We start from the raw sequence: 21969 nt of genomic DNA, 5'->3' as shown, positions 1-21969 counted from the left end.
GGGAGTTTTTCCTTCCCACTGTCTCCAAGTGCTGCTCATAGGGGGTCGTTTTGACTGTTGGGTTTTCTCTGTATTATTGTGGGGTCTTTACCCACAATACAAAGCACCTCGAGGCGACTGTTTGTTGTGATTTGGTGCTATATAAATAAAACTGAATTGAATTCAGCCCTAACTATAACTACATGTTGTCTGGCTTCTGAACCCAATCTGGGATCGGACAAGAGATGGCATGCGAGTCATTTTCTTTTTGAAGTTAAATGACTAAGAAAGTTGGTGAGCCATTAGGGCCATATATAAAAATGTCAGCAGGATACTGGTGATCCCATCCATGTTTTTCAAGCAACAGACACAGCTGTAGCCCAGATGAGAAGCAGGGGCAAGATAAGCATGTAAGTAGGATACAGGAAACCAGTCCATATAGCCTTTTTGAACCAATCTGTCGGGCAAACATACTTATATGCATATGGAGGACATTCTGTTGAGCTTTGAATTGGAGAAAAGAGTAAACTGAAAGATCACTTTAATTAAGAGCAATAGTGTATGTCAGTATGTGGTAGTGATAGGTCCAAAAAATAATGATAAAAGGATGCTGGACACATATTGTAACAATAAATATCAACTGAATTACAAATGATGTGCATACACACGTGAGAGGAAGCAAGGAGAAGATTTCAAAGAACACTAGAATTCCCAAGGTAGTCATTTTGACCTTTTTAAAATTTTGCAGTGTAATATCTTTGTTGCTATAAACTCCATGTAACTGTAGGACCCTGACTTTTCCTAAATATGTGTATATTTTATTCTAACACTGCCATTTTATTAAAATTACAAGACACAAAAGAGTTATGAGTGTTTCTACCTAGAACTCCCATAGATGGTCATTCTGACCACAATATATTATTTACATAAATTTGTAATAAATAAATATGATATGTATAAATATAATTTGTAATCAATGAAAGATCAAAGAATACATGGATCTGTAATACTACCAATCAATTAAAGATGGTCGTGGTCATGGTCATAGCATTCATAGCAGTCATATTGACTATATGCTTAAACAGCATTTGGTGAAATTGGAAGTCTCTGGAGCTTGAAAAAGGCGACTGGACTTCTTTTTGTTTCTTGAAGACGTTTCACCTCTCATCCGAAAGGCTTCTTCAGTTCTCAACCAAATGGTGGAGAGACCCAGGTATTTAAACCCCTGTGGGCGTAGTCCCCTGGAGGTGGTTATGACCCTCTATTGATCATGTGCTTGAACACATGTGCCCAGGTGTGAAGGGGGCGTGGGTCATATTTAATCAGTGGTTTCAGTTGAAACCAACTTAGGACTCCGCTCCATTGTTTCCTGTGGCCTATTGAGGTCACTGGAACAAAGGTGTGAATGGGGGTTGAGACGTCTGGGAAGGGAGCTCAGGACAGCACTGTAAGCGGGGGAAAGTTGGTGACGTAATCCACCTCCTCTGTTCAATGATGGTTGTTCACAGTGGACATAGATGGCTTCTTTCACTCCTCTTTCAAACCATCTGTTTTCCCTGTCCAAAATGTGGACATTGGCATCCTCAAAAGAGTGCCCTTTTTCCTTCAGATGCAGATGTACTGCTGAATCTTGTCCTGTCGAAGTGGCTCTTCTATGTTGTGCCATTCGTTTGTGAAGAGGCTGTTTGGTTTCACCAATGTAGAGGTCCGAGCACTCTTCACTGCACTGAACAGCATACACTACATCGCTGATCTTGTGTTTGGCGGGTTTGTCCTTGGGATGAACCAGTTTTTGTCTTAGGGTGTGACTTGGTTTGAAGTATACTGAGATGTCATGCTTGGAGAAAATTCTTCTGAGTTTCTCTGACAAGCCTGACACATATGGGATGACAATGTTGTTCCTCTTGTCCTTCCCATTCTCTGTAGTTTGTGTTTGGCCTTCATTCCTGTGCATCTTAGCTGATTTGATGAAGGCCCAGTTGGGGTAACCGCATGTTTTGAGGGCTTTCTTAATGTGTGTGTGTTCCTTATGCTTCCCTTCTGCCTTAGAGGGAACACTTTCCGCACGGTGTTGTAGGGTCCTGATCACCCCAAGTTTGTGTTCCAGAGGGTGGTGGGAGTCAAAGAGGAGATACTGGTCTGTGTGTGTGGGCTTCCGGTAAACTTCAATGTTGAGGCTTCCATCTTCCTCGATAAGCACCGCACAGTCCAGGAATGGTAACTTGTTATCTCTGGTGTCCTCCCTGGTAAAACGTATGTATTTATCCACTGAGTTAATGTGACGAGTGAAGGCTTCTACTTCTTGGGTTTTGATTTTGACCCAGGTGTCATCTACATATCTGTACCAGTGGCTAGGTGCCATCCCTTTGAAAGAACCAAGAGCTTTACTTTCCACTTCCTCCATGTAAAGGTTGGCTACAATGGGAGACACTGGGGAGCCCATGGCACATCCATGCTTCTGTCTGTAGAATCCATCATTGTATTTAAAATATGTTGTGGTAAGGCAGAGATCTAAAAGTGCACAAATCTGATCTGGGGTGAAGCTGGTTCTGTTCAGTAAGGAATCGTCTTCCTGTAGTCGTCTTCTGACGGTCTCCACTGCCTCAGTTGTAGGTATGCAAGTGAAAAGTGAAACCACATCAAAGGACACCATGGTTTCATCTGGATCCAGTACAAGATTCTGGACCTTGTTAGTAAAATCTGTAGAGTTTTCAATGTGGTGGGGTGTGATGCCAACAAGCGGTGATAAGATGGTGGCGAGGTGTTTGGAAATGTTGTAGGTGACCGAGTTTATACTGCTGATAATGGGTCGAAGTGGGACTCCTTCTTTGTGGATCTTTGGGAGTCCATAAATGCATGGAGTGGCTTCTCCAGGGTACAGGCGGTAGTAAGTGGGGGCGGTCAATGGCTTTTTCCTTTTCAAGTTGTTGCAGGCAGCAAACAACTTTTTTCTTGTAGTTGCTTGTGGGATCACGTCTCAAGACCTCATAAGTATTTTTGTCACTGAGGAGTGTAGTAATTTTGTTGTGGTAATCCGATGAATTCAGCACAACCGTGCACCTCCCCTTGTCGGCTGGCAGTATGGTGATGTTTTGATCCTTGCTTAGGGCTGTGATGGCCTTCTTCTCCTGAATGGTGAGGTTGGATGGAGGAAGTCTTGCACTGGAGAGAGTGGCTGAAACTTTCATCCTGATCTGTTCTGCTACAGGATGAGAAAGTTTGTTATTTCTTATAGCGGTTTCTGTTGCTGTGATGAGGTCTACAATAGGAAGCTGTTGTGGGGCTATGGCAAAGTTGAGTCCTTTGGCTAGCACATTTTCTTCTGGTTTGGTGAGGACCCTGTCTGATAGGTTCTTCACCCACTTTCCTTGGTTTCCATTGCTTATCGTGTCGTCCTGTTTGTTAACAGATGAATGGTATGCCTTGGTTTGCAGAGTTTGAAATTTACGTAGTTGTCTTTCCTTGCCTTTGATGTGTTGTGCGAGCTGGGCTTTGTCCACAAATGTAGAAACTTCTTCTGCGATGGTGTGAGGTAAGAGTGATGAGAGTTTCTGCTGAGTCTGGTGGATTTTGTTCTGGAGTGCATCTATGGTGAAATGGACCTGTCTTATCCTTTCACTTAAAAGGTGGTTCTGTGCTCTCCATAGAATTTGGTCAGCTCTATGTCCTTTTACTGTGGACCCAAGGTGCAAACTCTTGGGAACCAGTCTGGACTGTCTGCATCTCAAGTTGAAACGAAGGTGGTTCCTGTAGTCCGCTAGCTTTCTTGAGTCCCTTTCATACTCCCGCACCAATTGAAGGGTGTTCCTCCCAAAGTGCAAGGCAATATGTCTGTGTAGATTCTCAGTTATCCAGGTCATAGTAGTCTCTGGAGCTTGAAAAAGGCGACTGGACTTCTTTTTGTTTCTTGAAGACGTTTCACCTCTCATCCGAAAGGCTTCTTCAGTTCTCAACCAAATGGTGGAGAGACCCAGGTATTTAAACCCCTGTGGGCGTAGTCCCCTGGAGGTGGTTATGACCCTCTATTGATCATGTGCTTGAACACATGTGCCCAGGTGTGAAGGGGGCGTGGGTCATATTTAATCAGTGGTTTCAGTTGAAACCAACTTAGGACTCCGCTCCATTGTTTCCTGTGGCCTATGGAGGTCACTGGAACAAAGGTGTGAATGGGGGTTGAGACGTCTGGGAAGGGAGCTCAGGACAGCACTGTAAGCGGGGGAAAGTTGGTGACGTAATCCACCTCCTCTGTTCAATGATGATCTTCAAGAAACAAAAAGAAGTCCAGTCGCCTTTTTCAAGCTCCAGAGACTACTATGACCTGGATAACTGAGAATCTACACAGACGTGAAATTGGAAGCTTTTTGATCCCTGATAGCTACTGTGCCGCTTACTGCCCACTGTTGATGGGCAAAGTGTCATTCCTGGTGTTCTCAAGAACTTGAAAAAAGGTGGCTGGACTTTTTTAAACCCTAGTGGGGGTTCTCCCCTTTGGAGGTGGTTGCTGACCCATTGTTCTTCATAATCACATGAGCCGAGATGTGAAAAATACGTGTAGGTCATTACCACAAAGGGTTTCTTGTGAAACCACTGAGACCTGTGAGACCTTGTCACTTTGGGTGACCTCAACAGGTTACCTGAAGTAAGATGTGAGTGGGGTTTGAGGCACCTGGAAGGGATCTCTAGACTGGATTACAGGAAGCTGACAGCTGGTGTCATACGCCACCACCTCTGTTCAATGACGGTTGTTCACAGTGGACTCCTCTTTCAAACCATCTTTGTTCTCGGTCCAAAATATGAACAGAGGCATTCTCCAAAGGGGACAACTCCCACTAGGGTTTAAATACCTTGGGTTCTCCAACTTTTGGTGGAGAAGCCTGAAGACGCTTCTTGGATAAGAGGGGAACCAGATTTAAAGAAGTCCCCTCACCTTTTTTCGAGCTGTTGAGAATACCATGACCTGGATGACTGAGAGTCTACACAGACATATGTTCCCGCTACTGATGTTTCTTGCCGCAACCATCTTTAGTTGATTGCTAACATTACAGATTTATGTATTCTTCAGTGTTTTTATTGATTATAAATTAAATCTATATATATGATATTGATTTATTGTGAATTTAAGAAAATAATGTATGGTAGTCAGAATGACCACCTATGGGAGTTCTAGTAGTTCTAAAATTCTAGGAGTTCTAGTAATAAACAGTGTGAATGGGGGCATCTGTGAGTGTGCTGGCAGACAAAAACAGCAGCAACATAGAAGCATTTGTTTCCGTGTTTAGATCTCAGCAGCATTTTGACTACTTTCCTCTGAAGAACCTACTCCACTGTATTTATCAACCTTGAAAGATGAGCCAGTTCATTTTGTTATACCGAGGTGGAAATGAATGAACTAACTAAATCAGTCTCCACACCTTTACAGCAACATGTTGCAGCACTGTCTTCCTAAAGAAAATTATTTTTTTACTAAGTGCATCTGCTGTATAGTTTTAGCCATATCCCAAAACATTCCACAAAGTGTTGTAAACAGTTTTCAGACTGAATAAGAGAAAAGAGTAGTGCTGTGGGGTCAGTGCTTGCTACAATCCGGCATGTAGGGAAAGCATCAGAATCAATTTCCTGAGAGAAAAAGTGGGATCAGTGCATGCCTGAAGACACAAATACGAAGCGCATGCTTTAGAACATTCAGTATACTGTTAATAATTTGTCCTGCCTCTATACTCTTGGTTTGATCAAATCCTTTATCAACTCAGGAAAAAGTTAGAAAAATGTCACAGTAAAAATAAAACTGCAGTCTGTTTGACCTCTAGAGGTGTGAATATGTAGATGTATGGGAAAAATTCATCTGTTACACTATCTTCAAACATTTTTAAATGTTTGAACTTCACTTTCTCCCCATAAAGTTACAGTCATCTTTCAGTTATAAGGTTTTACATACTAGGGCATGATAAAAATAATCTTCCCCTTAGCACTTAGGTCTTAAAATTAAGTAAAAACAGCATGTGATGAACTGCAACACATGAAATATTATACTGTTATTATTTCTTTAACAAAAACAAGGCCAAAATGCTGAAGCAGTGTGTGAAAAACTAAGAGCACCCTTTTCTGCTTCCAGAAGAGGGTAAGTAGTAGCCAGGGGCTGCTAATCAAATGCACTTGATTGACTGATTGTCAGGAAGTGTGAGCACCACTATAAAAGCAGAGGCTTTGGTAGTTTGCTGGTCTGGAGCGTTCAGTTGTGTCTTAGCACAATGCAAATGAGGAAAGACATCAGAAACTATTTAAAAAACGCAACTGTTTTGGCCCACCCATCTGGGAAGGGTCTTAAGGTCATTTTCAAACCATCTGAAATCCATCCTTCTGCCATGAGAATGTGGATTTACAAGTGAAAAACATTCAAAACAGGAGTGGACAAATACACCCCAAGGTCAGACTGTCCAATGCTCGAAGAAACCGCAGAAAACCCAAGGGTTCCATCTCAGACTTGATAGGCCTCGGTTAGTGTGTTAAATTCTAAATTTCATGACAGTACAGTTAGAAAAAAGACTGAACAACTATGTATTGACTGGAAGGGTTTCCAAGAGAAAGCTTCTTCACTCTAAAAAGAGTCTGGCAGCAAAGTTGCATCTCAACAAATGACAAGAATCGTGGAACTATGTCCTTCAGACAGATGAGACCAAAGTGGAGAAGTTTGGTCATAATGCACAGCACCATTTTTGATGTGAACTAACAGCATATCAGCAAAAACACTTCATATCAACGTTCAAGCACAGTGGTGGAGAGGTGATGATTTGTTCTTGTTTTGCAAGAGCAGAACAAGAACTTTAGAGAACCTGAAGTTCCCCAAAGTTGTTTTATTCTTTGAGTCAAACATGAACTCCTCTGTATACCAAAGTATTCAAGAGTCAAAGGTGAGGCCATTTATCTAACATCTAAACTTTGGCCCAAATTGGGTCATGCAATGGGACAATGATCCCAAGCACAGCAGCAAATCTACAGCAGAATGACTGAAAAAGAAGAGCATCAAGGTCCAATGACCCAGTCAATGTCCAGACCTCAACCTGAATGAAATGCTGTGGTGGGACCTTAAGAGAGCTGTGCTTAATTGAGTGCCTGCAGACCTCAATGAAATGAAGCAATCTTGTTAAGAAGAGTGGGCCAAAATTCCTCTACAGCAACATGAGAGACTGATAAGGTCATACAGAAAATGATAACTTCAAGTTATTGCTGCTAAAAGTTGTTCTACAAGCTACTGAATCATTGGGTGTACTTTCTGCATTCTACTTTAGCTTTTATTAACTAAATAAGGACACAGTGTAATATGGCCTGTGTTGTTGTTCACCTCAGCTTTTATTTACTAAAGTTTAAGACCTGGTAAGGACCAGATGACTTTTATTATTATAACTTTTATAACTTTTATCCTGGTATATAAAACCTTAGAATTGACAGACGGTGTACTTTCTTTTTACAGTGACTAATTATTTTAGTATATAGTCCAGAGTCTAGATTTTTCTTTTCACTGGAAACCATACAAAAATATAGAACTGCAATAGTGCATTATGGCAAATTTTCTTAAGAAAACACACAAACTTAACAAATCTAGCCCGCTTGTAGAAGAAGCAGTATTCGGGGACTAGGGGAGGTGTGCCTCTGCAGATGATCTGAGCACTCATTGTGATGTCCTTGGCATTCTTTGCCTGAGGTAACGTCAGCTGAGATTCCAATTAATCTGTCTCATCTGTTAAGACAAGGTGCTCTGTGCATTCCTCTTCCCCTCATTATGATGGATTGATTCTACTTGGAGCGGGCTCATCAGCTATGATATGCGGGGACACGGCACTGCATGATGGAATAAGGGGAGGGACACGGCAAGAGGGAGTAGACAACACAAACACACACGTGAGGATGTGAACAAACAGTCTATGTGAGGACTCATCATGAGGTCAGTCTTAGATAAATGTGCCTAAACAATACTGTGGTAGTGGAACAGACCCAGGGATATGACAGATTATTATTTTATTGCTAATTCAAAAATATTTTAGCCTTTCAAGAAACTCAGATTCGGGGTGATATCAGGGTGATAGATGAGATTATACATAAAAGACTCCACATCAATGTAGATCTACTAATACAACAGAGCCCAAGCAAAAATAAATCTATCTATGGTCACCTTTTAACTTCAACTCTTTTCACCTTCAGTTCTTCTCATTATTGTTGCTCTGTTTAAAAATAAAGATGAATATCATTTTATCCACAACATCTGACCAGCAGAGGCACAGCTGCCAAAACATGCTAACCTAAGATTTCCTCTTGTGTGTGTATTTTCAGTGTACTTTTCTTGGTGTGTATTTCACATTATGTGTGCATATTTACAATTTTCATTGATGGGCCAGAGATGAGAAAAAAAAGAGAGGAGGAACAAAGGTAGAGCGTTTTTTATGCCGCTTCTACTGTAAACGCATGCTGAGGCCTTGAGAGCAAGAGTAGACATGTTAAGGAAGAAGGTTAAAAATGATCAGAAGAGCAGCTAAAGAGGAATTCCTGTACGCACTTGCTCTTCCCATATATACTGTATTTGCTCCGGTATAAAGTAGAAACAGAGCTTGAGCTGTATTATGAACAAGGCATCATAAATATTGGAGATATTCTGTAGGAACTGTAACATTTTGAAGGATGCCACTTAGTATCTTCTCTAGGTTTCCTAAAGAGTTTCTGGTATCTTTTAAGTAGCTTATGTTCATTTATTGGCTCCTTCCAGAAAAAAAGAAATGCTAGAATTATCACCAGAAACATTATAAGAGTTTTTATTTTCACCTGCATTTAAGGCACTTCAAGTAGTTTTATTTCATCTTTGCTTTCTAACCTTACCTGGAAAAACATGCATTCAGTCTACATGTAAAGTTAAGGTACTTAAAAGTACATGTAGAGCATATGGTTTATAATAGTAACTGTGTTTATTTTCATGCATATTGTAAATCTGCTAATAGGGGAAGAATGAAGTCAAAGTTTGCACATCGTCACCTTCTTAAAATAATGGTCTTTTTTTTTTTTTAACGGTCTCATTTTTTAATTTTATTTTTGCCTAAATCATCACATTTTCAATATTTGACTCTGGTTTTTGTGTTTTCTGAAAAACCTGAAAAAAATGACATAGGCCATTATTTTTAGGAGGGTGACGATATCACACCTGGGTTTGTATATGGAGCATTTATTGGCTTTACTTAAAGCTGAGTAACTGTTGAATTCAATTCAATTTTGTTTATATTGAGCCAAATCAAAACAACTGTCACTTCAAGGTGCTCTATATTGTAGGCTACCGACCCTACAATATTAAACAAGCACAAAAAGAAACAAAATGTAATGCTGTCTTGTCTATTTTCTTTAGGATTTTGGTCCTATTTTTTGCAGTTGCTGTCACTGTGGGTTTCTGAGATGACAAGACACAAAAATTGGTGCTTTGGTCCTCTGACAGATCATTTGAAGATGATCACCTTTGTTGACACCATGCAAGCCATAAAAAGATCCATCTAGCCAGCTGTGATCAGCAACTGCAGCTGCTGCATTAAACATGTGCTCTGACAACGTCAAATGGTGAGCGGGCACTTACTACTGCGTCTGGCCTGCATTAAAATAAAAATTTACATTTCAGTTGTGTTTTGTTTTGTCACTCCACCCTGTGAGGGGGAGCGTGGTTTTTTTTTTTGGTATGTCTTACCAAATTTGCACAAGAAAAGGCCAGTGACCCCTAGATCACCTGATTACATTTTTGCCATAACTATGTCAAAGTCAGAGGTCAAGTTTTTCTGAAAATATTGCGGACGCATCTACTAGTAGATGCATCTACTAAAAATCTAGGATAAGTTTGAATCTTGGCAACCTTGACCTTAAGGTAAAGGTCAATTGAAAATTATGGGCATGGACAACTGGACCTATGTGTTATCTCGGTGATTCAGTGTTTGCAGAGTCACATGTTTGTGAGAAGTACAACGTTCACATCAGCTAAAATGTCTGGGGCGTCTGGGGGGGGGGGTGTTTGCTGTGCCTGGCACCACTTGTTCTTATTGATTTTAATGTCATTCTGCAAAATGTAAAGTACTGTCTTTGTAAACATGAACCAATTAGACTTTTTAGTTTTAGCACCACTTCCAAAACATCAGCACCAAGTACCAATAGGATATCAGTTTCCTTTTGGTAAAGCTTACCAAAATGGGATCAGGTGACACTAAACCCTCCCTTAGTTACTCTGCAATAGCCCTAGACTGCTGGGGGTTGGGGGGGGGGGTGTACTCATGATTCTTTTTCATTCACCTCTCTCTCTGTGTTTATATGCCACTCTGCATTTAATCATTGGCTATCTTCCACAGCATGTCTTTTGTCCTCTTTCCCCTCAGCCCCCCGATCATGACAGATGACTGCCCCTCCGTGAGCCAGGTTCTGCCGGAAGTTTCTTCCTGTTAAAAGAGAGTTTTTCCTTCCCACTGTCACCAAGTGCTTGCTCATAGGGCGTTGTTTTGATTGTTGGGCTTTCGCTGTATTATTTTATGGTCACTTGTGTTTCCTCGATGTACAGACAGAGGCCAAAAGTGCCAAATCTGGTCTATTATGCTGTGTCTATGGCAAAAGTCAGTGAGCCAAGTACTCTAGTACTTGAAATGCTTTAGTTAGTTAGTTTAGTTAGTTCTGCTGCTTACCTTGAGCTAGGTAATCTTCTTCTCCAGAGAATGCTGCTGAGCATACTGACAGGAGCAGGAGAAAGTTCCACCTAGAACGACAAAACAAACATCAGTTTATTTTTGTGTGCATGTGGCTTTCCTCCTGACAATTTTTTTAAACACCCAGTTACAAAAGCCATGGCACATAACTACATCTTCATTTCATAAAGGTGCAACAACTGAGGCTAATAGTTGCAATTAGCACAGCTATAGTATTATGTTGCAATAGGCCTTTAAAAGTATGCTCCTTGCACACAAAGCAGTACTTTACAGAAAAGTAATAGAATTGATAAAATACTGCCCTGGTTTAGCTTTTATGGTCAGCCATACCTGACCATAACAGTCTAAAAATACGAGGGTCCTTGGACTGTGGTCCTGAAACTGCAGCCACCCCTACTGCAGGAGCAATTTACTGAATGCTCAGCTCCCAAAGCACTCCTGTGTGCAAGCTTCCACAGTTTAAGACTCACTTTGCACAATCTGATACTGCTTGGTGAGTTCAAATAATTTGTCATCTCTATGTATATAATAAACAACATGCTTATGATCTAATCATCACATCAAATAAATGAGAAGAGGTTAGATTTTAGTCAATTTACTTAAGAAAATATTTTTGGTCTTAGACAAAGAAGGTCAGGAGGACAGAGCAATGAGACAGCTAAAAAGCTACTAAAGAGTGAAGAAAAGGAAAGTATCAGACAGACACATAACACAAAATTACAATCAGCCCTTCTCAAGCAATAAGTTGATAAGAACTCTGTTTACATTAACTCTTTTGATTACATTAAGTAATCAAGAGACTAATCAGATAAATGATTCCCTGCTGTGGTAGTTGTTACTGAGTTGATATCACAAGTTGGAACATGTAAAAAAAAAGAAAGCTGGAGCTCCTTAAACGACAACCCAACTTCTCTGTTTCACAAGGCGCTCGGCCTTGACACTTTTATGCCTGAAGAAGTAGTGAAAAGTGATGAGGACATTTCAGCATCATGTTTTATTGTTTCCAGACAATGATGGATTAGGTCTCCAAGGCATATGGTTGATAACATTTTAATGCTTTTCATGGAAACATTGCCTCAGCAAAGCAAGGACCATAAAGAGAGAAAAGCCCCAGCCAACATTTAGAGAGAGATGAGAGTTGCACCTGCCTTTTCATTTTTTTCAACTTGTGTTTAAAGTTGAATTTCCAAAGATCTTCCCAAAGACCTTAAATAATCTGGGAAGCTACTAATAACTACAGTATTTTTTTTAAATCACACTTGAAACAATGAGGTATATATTATCATACTGCATGTTACCACCTTACTTCACCATAATCACATAACTCAACTCTTGACCCACACTGACCCCACCTCTAGATGGCACTCCCCACCACAGAGCTACAGAGGAAGGACAGCCTGTACTGGCTGAATAACTGAGAACGAATTAAAAATTTAATGCATTGCATTTACATGTTGCACCGGCACGTGTCGTCCCTGCTCTGATGGCTTTTTGCATGTAGTTGTAAATGAGGTGAATGTGCACTGACACATCATCAGCACCGCTGTAAACATGTCTTGCTACTCAAAACTATACACAGATTTTATGGACGTTTGGTAAATTTACTCATGTTTAACCATAAATTCCAGTCTTGTCCATTAAAATGCATATACATACATTTGTATATCCAGAACTACAGCTAAGACAGTAGCACATGTAGTGCTATCATTCTTGTACAGTATCACAATCCTTGTGCCCTTACTGTATAATGCTAAGGTAACATTTGCTAACATTGTCACCAGCAAAGATGCACAAAAGTAGAAGAAGAAGCGGTAACTCCAGTTTTAGGATTGATTCAAAGGTAACGCAAACAGGGGGCTTATATGAGCCCACAACATACTTCACCACACATTATCATCAAAGTTTTCAGGCACACCCCTAAATTCAAAAAGTCATATACATTCACCTTAGTCTCACTCCATATTATTCACCTGGTTGCCTCGCCTGCATTGGCCCTGCACCGCACAGTCTCAGAACCACTGATCTACAGTAAAGCTTCAAAGGGTACCCTGTCCATTCAGACCAAATCCATCACATCAGCAGCCGTGTAAACTCTAACAGCTGCTTATACAACTCAAAGTAATTCTGGCAACTAGTGTCGTATTTTTCTGACACTGACATAGTGTGTACAAAGTACAAGAGATGGTAGTCCTGCTATTTTAATATGCAGAGCACTATCAATCAAAGGCTGCTGTCACACCTTAAGCCCACAGGGATTGTTATATGAGCGTGACAGCCTCAAACAGCATGACAGGCACCTTACAAACAAGTCTTTTTGGTGGCCTTTGAGCATGAGATTAACCCAGTGTGTGTTGCTCTCTAACAGAGAACCCCCAGACAGACAGACATCCATATTTGCCCTGCAGAACTGAATAATAAAATATAATTGAAAGCAGAAAAGAGGAAGATTTGAAAGAAAAAAAAACCAACAAGAGAAGAATGGAAAAGGAAAAGGCTGGCTTTAAGTAGAGACACCATGAATGAGTCTGTCACCTGTTCTCCATCAAGAATGTGGTGTGACATTCCACAGCCGGTAACACAGACGTATTCTCAAAGCAGGAAAAAGTAAAAAAAAAACAAAACAAAACAAAAAAAAAAGACGAGTGGGGGACATATGAATACAGTCATTCATCTTTTGAGGGGGGATAACACTGACATTTATAAGGGCAAAGAGTAGCTGGTTCTGTTTAGACATTGGCAGCTTTTAAAAGTAGACCAAAAATAGGGGGAAAACTAAATAAATCACTTAAAAGTCCTTTTTGGAGTGTGTGGATCCATGTGATGCAGATTCAGACTGGGGGTTTTTTCTACTATCTGTCCCACAGTCCCTTGTTCATGGCTATTTAAAGCATCCCTAAGGTTCTGCCACCAAGCACGTTCAGGCTATCACTCCATCACATCTTCAGAGACAGGTGTTGATAATTTCCCCACTTGTTGTGATAAGCAAACAGGAAGGAAGCGAAAGACCTTAATCAGACTGCGTGCAGAGCCATCCAGTATTTTTTTGACTTTCTTCAGAGGTGAATCCCTGTATATGTGACACTACACTACGACATGTTTCCCGGTCCTAGGAGTTAATGGAAAAGACTGCTGAAAGTGAGACAAAGCTCCCCAAACAGTGCTCTGTTGACGAAGGGAAATACCACTATGTAGGGAGTGGGTGTCATGCAGAAACTATAAATAATCACAACTTAAAGCTCCCCTCTGCCATGAATCATTCCAGCAGTACCAGATCTTTCCTTTCTCGCCTTCAAAATTAGCTTGGATCCCTAACAATAGTTCATTCAACTAAGGAGAAGGCTGAGAGGCAAACCAAGAGGCTCAATTAGGCTTGGCAAATAGAAGCAAACCTATTTAAATTCTGTTTACAGTCCTCATAAGGAAAGGGAAACTATTTTTTTTATGTTCATCATCAATGCCAGTCAGGAGGTGAGCTGCGGCTTTCGCAGTATAATGTTTACATGTCTAATTTACCAAATCAATGAGTAGCAATAAAGCATGCAGAGCTGTTAATCCACACACGCAGCTGTGAATTGAAACCTCTTGAGGGTGTCCAAAAAGGAATTGGGACCACTAAAACTGCTGTTGATCTGCGTTGGCGTGAAAAATATACAGAAACCAACAGCTGCTCTGTTTTACTTCACTTATGGCCAAAAAAAAGGTTGTCTGATTAGAACAATCTAAACAAACCTGATGGGACTAACCTTGACTGACTCATCCCACTTCATATAACCCCTGAAGTTTGTCTCAGCCACCAGTCTTTTTCAGCGCTCCTTTGGAAGTTCTCCACATAGGAGTCATTATTCAGAAGACTCAGGTTTATAGAGCTTGACCTTGGAGCATTTACCTAACCTCTACTGTTATGTGCCCTTTTGGAAACAATGTGGCTGAGCAGCTGAGCCCAGTTTAAAAATGCCGTGGAATTCAAAGCAGAAATAACAGAATAACTCTGACACACATGAAATGACACGGTGCCCCGAGGAGCTGTTAAGACCCAGCATCACAAACGTATACATGCACACCGAAGATACACTATAAATGAGTTGGAAATGTTTCCGAATGAGAGCATCAGTTTCTTTCAAATCAGGTGTTCTGTTCCTGCATGCTTTGCTTCTCAACCTCAACAAAAACATTCCTGGACATAAGGAAGTAACTGATCTCCTGCCAAAGACTGTTCCTGCTGGCCATGTTACAGCTTCAGTACCTATACCTGCATCATAATGCCTTCATTTTGGAATAACTAAGTCATCCTCTCTCCAAATAGCCACCAGCAAAAAATTAGCAAATCATCAAGTTTCCAGGATTCAATTGCATAATGACAGAGTATTTTCTAAGGCTAAAAATTATAATGGTTTCCTAACTACAACGAGCCACCAATGAAAGAAATCATAAATCTAAGATGAATCTTCTAGGAGTGTGCCATTAATGAGCATGGAAAGCCATTTGTCAGCTTACTCCAGTGCTACTTGGAGTCAAGAGGTCACCGCAGACCAGTGTAAAGATTGACTAAGTTCACAAGACAGTGAGCATACAAAGGGCTGTGAGTAAACTTCCACTGGCTTTTATTAGTTTGCCCTTTTCCTGTTGCAGAGAGACCTTCAGATGTTAGGATGATTAAATATACACACTCACACCGACAGGCTAAAATCCCTACAGCCACCAATGTAGATAAAGGTGAGTATACTGCAGTATACTGGGCTATCATTGAACTGAACTCTGTGTGGTTTGGACAGTGATGTGGGGTGGTAGTGCTGACTGTGTGCGTGCGTTGGTGTGTGTATTGGGGCTAGATTCATCTTAATTTACTATTGTGCACTGTATTTTAGTAATCATTTTTATCACTCATATTTTTATTATTTTATTATTTATTGTCTGAGGCACCTAGAAAGGAATGCATTTTAAATTTCGTTGTGCAACTTCTGTGTACAATGACAATAAAGATTCTGATTCTGATTCTGATCAAGATGGCGAGGCTGTGATCATAGTTTAGAGGACCAAAATAAGAAAAGAAAAACAAAAAGTCAGTATTTCTCCAACCTCAGCAGGGGTGCACGAAAGTGCTGATAATCTGCCACTTATCCTGAGGAACCAGGACGCTTGTCCAGTTCAGGGTCAGGCGCTGGAGCATATCCCAGCTGACACTGGTTCAGAGGCAAGGTATGTCCTGGACAGGTTGCCAGGCTATTAAGCTGCTCCCATGTCTGTATGGGCTCATAAATCATCTAAGATTTGAGCACCACAAATTAAATTGTGTTTAGCTCCACTGCAATTAAACATACGTGGCTGCTTAATGCCATCAGATGATGGAAATTTCGACAATGTTATTATTCAATTATGTTGAACCCAAAGTTTTACATTTTCTAGCCCAGATAATTATCTCATCACAGAGTCCATTACAGCTTATACGGGAATGCTTTCTATATAATGTACTGTATTACAAAGTGTTACCCAGAATACATGACAAGCAAAGGTTGTGGGTCATATTAAAGTAATTATAATAATGAACTGTTAGAGTAGACTCATATGGAGCATTGAATTTTACCTTTTGTACATAGTTACTTGTAATCCTAAAATAAGTCTAGCCCTTCTGCTTCAGTGAACTGACAATAACAAAGCTCCACTCACATTATCAACCAATGGGAGGTGCCAACCTGTGTTGAGGAACCAGTGTGCTCTCAGCTGAGTGTACGTGAGTATGTGAGTGGCTGTGTTTCTGCAACATTATAGTCCTAGCACTGGCAGCAATAGAGCAGCAATGCCTGCAACAGTGGGTGATTGTCTGGAGCTCAGGAGCCAGTTAACCACTGATGCATACACTCTAACTCTGTCTGTGAATTCAAGGGAGGCCGCATTTATCCCCAGTCACCTCAGTTTTCCCGTAAGGCTCTCATTTTCACTCCCAAGGACAAAAAAGCGGAGCTCTTTTATGGTTTCTGCTCCAGTTTGTTTTTCATCAAGCAACCACCATCAGCAGAGAATGTTTTGTGATCTCAAATTTTTGTTTTTAGATCATCTCTGGAAGGGATTCATAATGCAGTGCAGACAACTTGGACTCACTTCTGATAGAAGATAATATATTTCCTGTTAAATACCCTTTCAATGCGTTATCCACAGACCCCAGCCAAATGTAACAGGACAACAAAACCTGCATGTTAGATGTCAATAATACACACTCTCATGAGGAATGTTTAGGTTTAAGGGTGTTCATCTAAAACCTGAAAACTTTTGGAGGGTTTGATACATTTGCTGCTCATGGGTCCTTAGCATGTGTTTCTGTGATTTATCACTTGTGGAATAAGCATTATTCTCATTCATCCCCTTCTCCGTGGTTTAGTGTTTATTCTCCAGCTTATCAGAGCTGTTGTGAGTGGAAACTGATTAAAAAGAAGGAGGTTTGAGGTAGACCACAGAGTATTTAGATTAGATTGTAGATCCTAGACTGCATGTTCACATAGTGGGTTCAAAGCCAAGGCTTCACTTGTCAAGTATAAAACAGAATTTGACTCACAACTTTCAAAGCTCAGGAGCATAAATGTGTAGAAAAGTACATGTATCAATTGGATGGTAAAGCTTAGCAGCTGTCCATGCACAGTTACATTGAAGCTATTAAACATAACTGAAGAAAATAAGGTCAAATGGCTCAAGCTGCGGACATCCTAAAAAGTAAAATACAACATAGTTCAGTGATCTCATACCTAAACTCTCTAAAATACCGAATAGTTTCTGTCGCGTTTTGGTGGCAAAATCCTGTAGCTCAGCTGCTGTAACTTGTTCAGTCAACTGGCGCCCCTGTCAGGGAAACACGCCAAAGAACCTGAACAGAAATAAGTCCCCAGTTGCCATATCAAGTGAAAACCTGTTCCGGGAACAGCTTCAGTGGCGCAAATGCGCATAGATACTCTGACATCTGCAAGGTACTTAACCAAATGACCACTTACGTTGCTGCCGCGGAAACGTGTCCACTCCTTGTCCGTTGAGCTCCTAAATGCATTTGTATGCATTTGTCCAGGCAGCAGAGATCTGGGTGAAAACAGAATCACACTCAAGGGGATACCTGCGCATGGGCTAATCTTTGGTAAGAGCCAAAAGAAGCATAAAGTGGACGGAGATAACTGCCACCTCAGAGCTTCCTCATCGTAGCTGCTGCAATCCTGAGGAGAGATCTCTCCCACTCTTTCAAAACCAAAGCCTCAGATCCTTTGCGCTCTGCGGCGCGCAGTGATCAGGCTATTTCTATCCAAAGTGGAGACGCGCAACAGTTGCATAGGAAAAAAAGGGCTTGCAGTGCAGCGAGTCGGTATGTCCCCCTGTACACTTCACTGCTCTTAGGGATACAGAGAATTAGCACTGGGCTTCTTCTTGGTCTCCAACACAGCAGATTCAATTCCGTGCGTCTTTGCCTCCAGGCGGTGGCTTCTGCTATGTGCCTTGACTTGCACTGATGCGAGGGGGACCCATACTCAGCCCATCACAGCTCCTACCAGCTGGTGGTGTTGGATTTCACCGGTTACTAACTCGTGACATCACGGACAGAGTTTTGGCTCGTGTTCTTCAGTCAGTCTTGGTCGTTTTAAATGCTGCACTACCCAGCCCGAAAACAGGCACCCTAAGTGCGTTTTATTTATATGACTGTGTACCACATGTACTGTCGTATATAGTACATAGTACAGTTATCATTTGTTTGAAAAATTTGGTCCAAATTGTAAGGATGAAAGAAATGCATGCAAGTATACTCCTCAGTATGCTGTCAAGTTATCTAGTTTTTGACAGCATACTGAGGGGTATACTTGCACGTATTTCTTTAATTCACTATTTTAATCTAAGTAAGGATATTGTTATCATTTAATCTTTTATGCCTTTATGCTGAAACTGAGAATGTTCTTTGGGCATTGCCTGGTTGGTTAATGACTGCCTGTCCTTTATTATGCTACAAACTGTTAAAAGTTATATAAATAATCTTTTAATAATGTCAGAAATGTGGAAATATGCTATAGTGTGCTCACAGTCCATACAGGAGTTATTCAGCCTTGGTTGCTGCACAGATAAAAACTTAACTGTATCATGATCATAAAACAGGGTTAAGCAAAGGATGAAAAAATGAATTTGATGTACTGAATAATGCATTCTCATAAAACATAACAAAATGCTGTGATTCAGACCCAAAGCAAGAATATTACAGTAGAATGTTAAATGTGAACGTGGTTTATGAGGTTAGGTAGCATGCCATATAGTTTGAGGGGTTTTGATTTTGCATCTGCAACCTCTCCCGAGATTTACACAAGCACAGATTTATTACATGTATAAACTCTACCGGTGTTTATAGTGAAACATTTGCTCCACCACAAAGAACTGCTTCTTTGTTTCACCGTTATCCTGTCCTAACACAGCACAGAGTTGAGTTTTCCTTGAAAGTGACACCTTTTCCTTATCTCAACCATCGATTTTTCCAAACAAAAAGGCTCCAAGTTACTTCCGCCATTCCCCACTAACCCAGTAACTTTGAACAAGAAGGGCTCTGTAGGTCTCTGGGATCATGACCCTCCCCACCACATGCCATGGCATCCTCTTCTAGATGTCTGCATCCTCAGATCAGCCTGGACGGGGACAGAATCCATATGGTTTACAGTTTAGGGACCTGGGAGGCATTCAGCTTTTCCTGTCGTTAATTCCAGGTGGAGCACATAGGGTTTCTTATCCTCAAGACAGTAAAACAGCAGTTAGAGTGAACAGCTACCATGCCCAAACATGGAATAAGGTAAGAAAGGTCAAAATGACATGGAAACTCCAGGAGAGCCCAGCAGCCAGTACAGACAATGACTTTCATAAGGATTTTGTGGTTCCTCCAAACATGGTGTCTGAAGCCCTTTGTGCTGTGGATGTGTGCCTACAGCAGTGGGTCAAACTCTCTTCCCTCTTCTTCATCAAAGATAGTTGACTCTAAGGAGGAAGCATGCAGGGGATGGATGCTTTCTCTCTGGCTTTGCTATTAGTCAGCATCTCAGGGTAGCAATATTTTATCCAGATGTTTTCTCCCACTTCCAGGGAAAAATATAGAGGTGCTGCTTTCCTGAGAGAATCATGATTCAACATCATAATTATTTTGTAGCAGAGAACTAACTTAGACAATGAAGGTTTTAATAATCCCTCTCTCAGAAACATAGTATTTGCCCCCTGTTGACTGGTAGGAAAGTGGAAAGTTTTAAACTCGGTCATGGATTATTAATAAAAATTTGATGAAATTACTGATTTAGAGCCTGCCTTGCAGTCAGAGGAGTCCTGTAAACTTTTTATTATATCACCATATAATACCATAGAATAGCCTCATTCACACGTGGAGGGACTTTTTAAGATGAATTTTCTCTTTTTTTTTTTCACATGTCCAGATGTGCAGTAATCAATCCACTGTGTCCTGAGCACCAAAGTGTTAGGATCGAGTGAGTCAGCTTCACACTCATTTTTTTCTCTTGAGGAATGGGCAGATGTAGATGAGCGTACACGGAGCCCCCACCCCCATAACATGTGGTATTCCCTTCCTTCAGTTTAATAACTTATCCAAGGAAATGGCCAGTTAGCATTTAGTCAATATAGACCAGTGCTCTAAAACAGTGATAACAGAGTTTTAGAAGTACACAAAGGCCAGACTGGATTGTGATCATAGCAGTGTGTGGTTACAGACAAAGTCCTTCCATATGATCAAGTACTGAAATAATTTACAGCAACTTCAACAGTTTTTTTCTGGCTCAGCTTTTCATGTTTTATTTAAAAAATACATTTAGCATGTGCTGGCAGCATGCTGTTTGGAGTCTTTTTGGACACGGTGCTGTTGCTGGCCCCACTCCCAGGAGCTGTATGTACAATTCCTACCTGCTCACTCCTGTCTCGTCAGGGATTTCATTTCTAGAACTTCCCATTGGAAGGCCTGAATCCAAATCACATATGCTGCTGTTCTGAGAGCACATTGTCTTTAAGGTTAACATTTTGTGGTACCATACCAGCTTGTAAACGTGAGGAGCGTGGAAACCTTCAGCCTCATGCGATTATGAGCCCAGAGTCGGTTACAGAGAAAAAGAAACAGAAAAAGCTCTGCGGTTGGTAGAGCGTAAACCAAAACGTAAGCAGCCATTAGGCTCAATAAAGATGTGTTTTTGAGAGCCCACTGTAAGCGCATTCATCTCAACATAATGATGCAGACACGGTTGGTTAAGTGTGCCTCATTAGGTAAAGAGCTCATCAGTAAGTGTTTGCCATGAATTTAACTGGGGGGAGGGTGGGCGTGCGTATGTGCGGCTAGTCTGACAGCCGACTCTACCTGCAGACTGACGAGATGCTAAACCTGCCTCTGTCTCTAATTAGCAGACATGACCCTGTGTAATTTCTGTCCTGTGTGCGTGTCATCAGCTCGTAGAGCTGCTATTTTGCAGAGCAGGGAGAGTGTGGGCAACAGCTGGGAGAGTGTGTAACACATGGTGAAATACAGAGCAGTGGATAGTTGAAACAATGCTCCGTGTATGAGTGTGTGTGTGTGTGTGAGTTTATATGCAGTGAGGTGGTTTGCAGTGCTTAAGAGATCACGGGAAAGCAGCGAGAGAGGGGCCAGGGGAGTCCAGGGTGAAGGGGGTGTTTGGGCAGGGAGGAAGCTTGGGAGCGTGTAGGGAAAGTTGGGGTCACGTGGGGTTAAGAAGGAACACACTGCACAGGGAGGTGCAACCTCATGTGCAGCTTTTAATTCAATATTCAGCTCATGCAGGGACTATAGTCAGATTTTATGGTGCTGACTCTTGAAACAATGCCCAGTTACTTGATGGTTCATTTCAACTCTGTGTGAAAGCATAATTCGAATTCACAGAAAACTTGTGAGGCCTGTTATAATTTACAAAGGGTAAACATGTTTTATTTATTTAATGCAAGGAACAAACCAGGAAGCGGTCGCTCTCTCTTGTTTCTCGATTGTGTGGCTGCACCGTGGGTTTGCATGTCTGCAATTAGTTTTGCACATGCTGAGCAGAAGTCAACCAAGCCCACAAAAACAAGTGTGTTTGTCAACTTTTAAAACCCCCCTGGCATTTACATGCAACTGTAATCACATGTTGCAGCATCATAAATTACTCAAGTTTTAGACGGATGTTGGATGATTTATGGTTTCCCTAACATCATCAATTAACAGCTCTTAGGAAACCACTGCAGAATCTGTACTTGAATTATACTTTAATTATAAGAAAAAATGCTGCCTGGCACAAAAATG

At 41.1% G+C, this 21969-nt stretch overlaps 1 protein-coding gene across 1 annotated transcript in view; it reads right to left on the bottom strand.

Annotated features, from left to right (window-relative positions):
* Nucleotides 1-18155, bottom strand: part of col24a1 (collagen type XXIV alpha 1 chain) — a 109297-nt gene extending 91142 nt beyond the window's left edge. The window contains exons 1-2 of the mRNA XM_030726898.1: nucleotides 17666-18155; nucleotides 10668-10738 (exon numbers count right to left, since the gene is read on the bottom strand). Coding sequence (XP_030582758.1) covers nucleotides 10668-10738; nucleotides 17666-17718 — 124 coding nt within the window. The 5' untranslated portion in view covers nucleotides 17719-18155. The remainder of the gene's footprint in view (nucleotides 1-10667; nucleotides 10739-17665) is intronic.
* Between the last annotated feature and the right edge of the window lie 3814 nt (nucleotides 18156-21969).

Source organism: Archocentrus centrarchus, chromosome 4 (assembly GCF_007364275.1).
Source record: "Archocentrus centrarchus isolate MPI-CPG fArcCen1 chromosome 4, fArcCen1, whole genome shotgun sequence".
Taxonomy (NCBI): Eukaryota; Metazoa; Chordata; class Actinopteri; order Cichliformes; family Cichlidae; genus Archocentrus; species Archocentrus centrarchus.
This window is presented reverse-complemented; position numbering and strand designations above follow the sequence as displayed.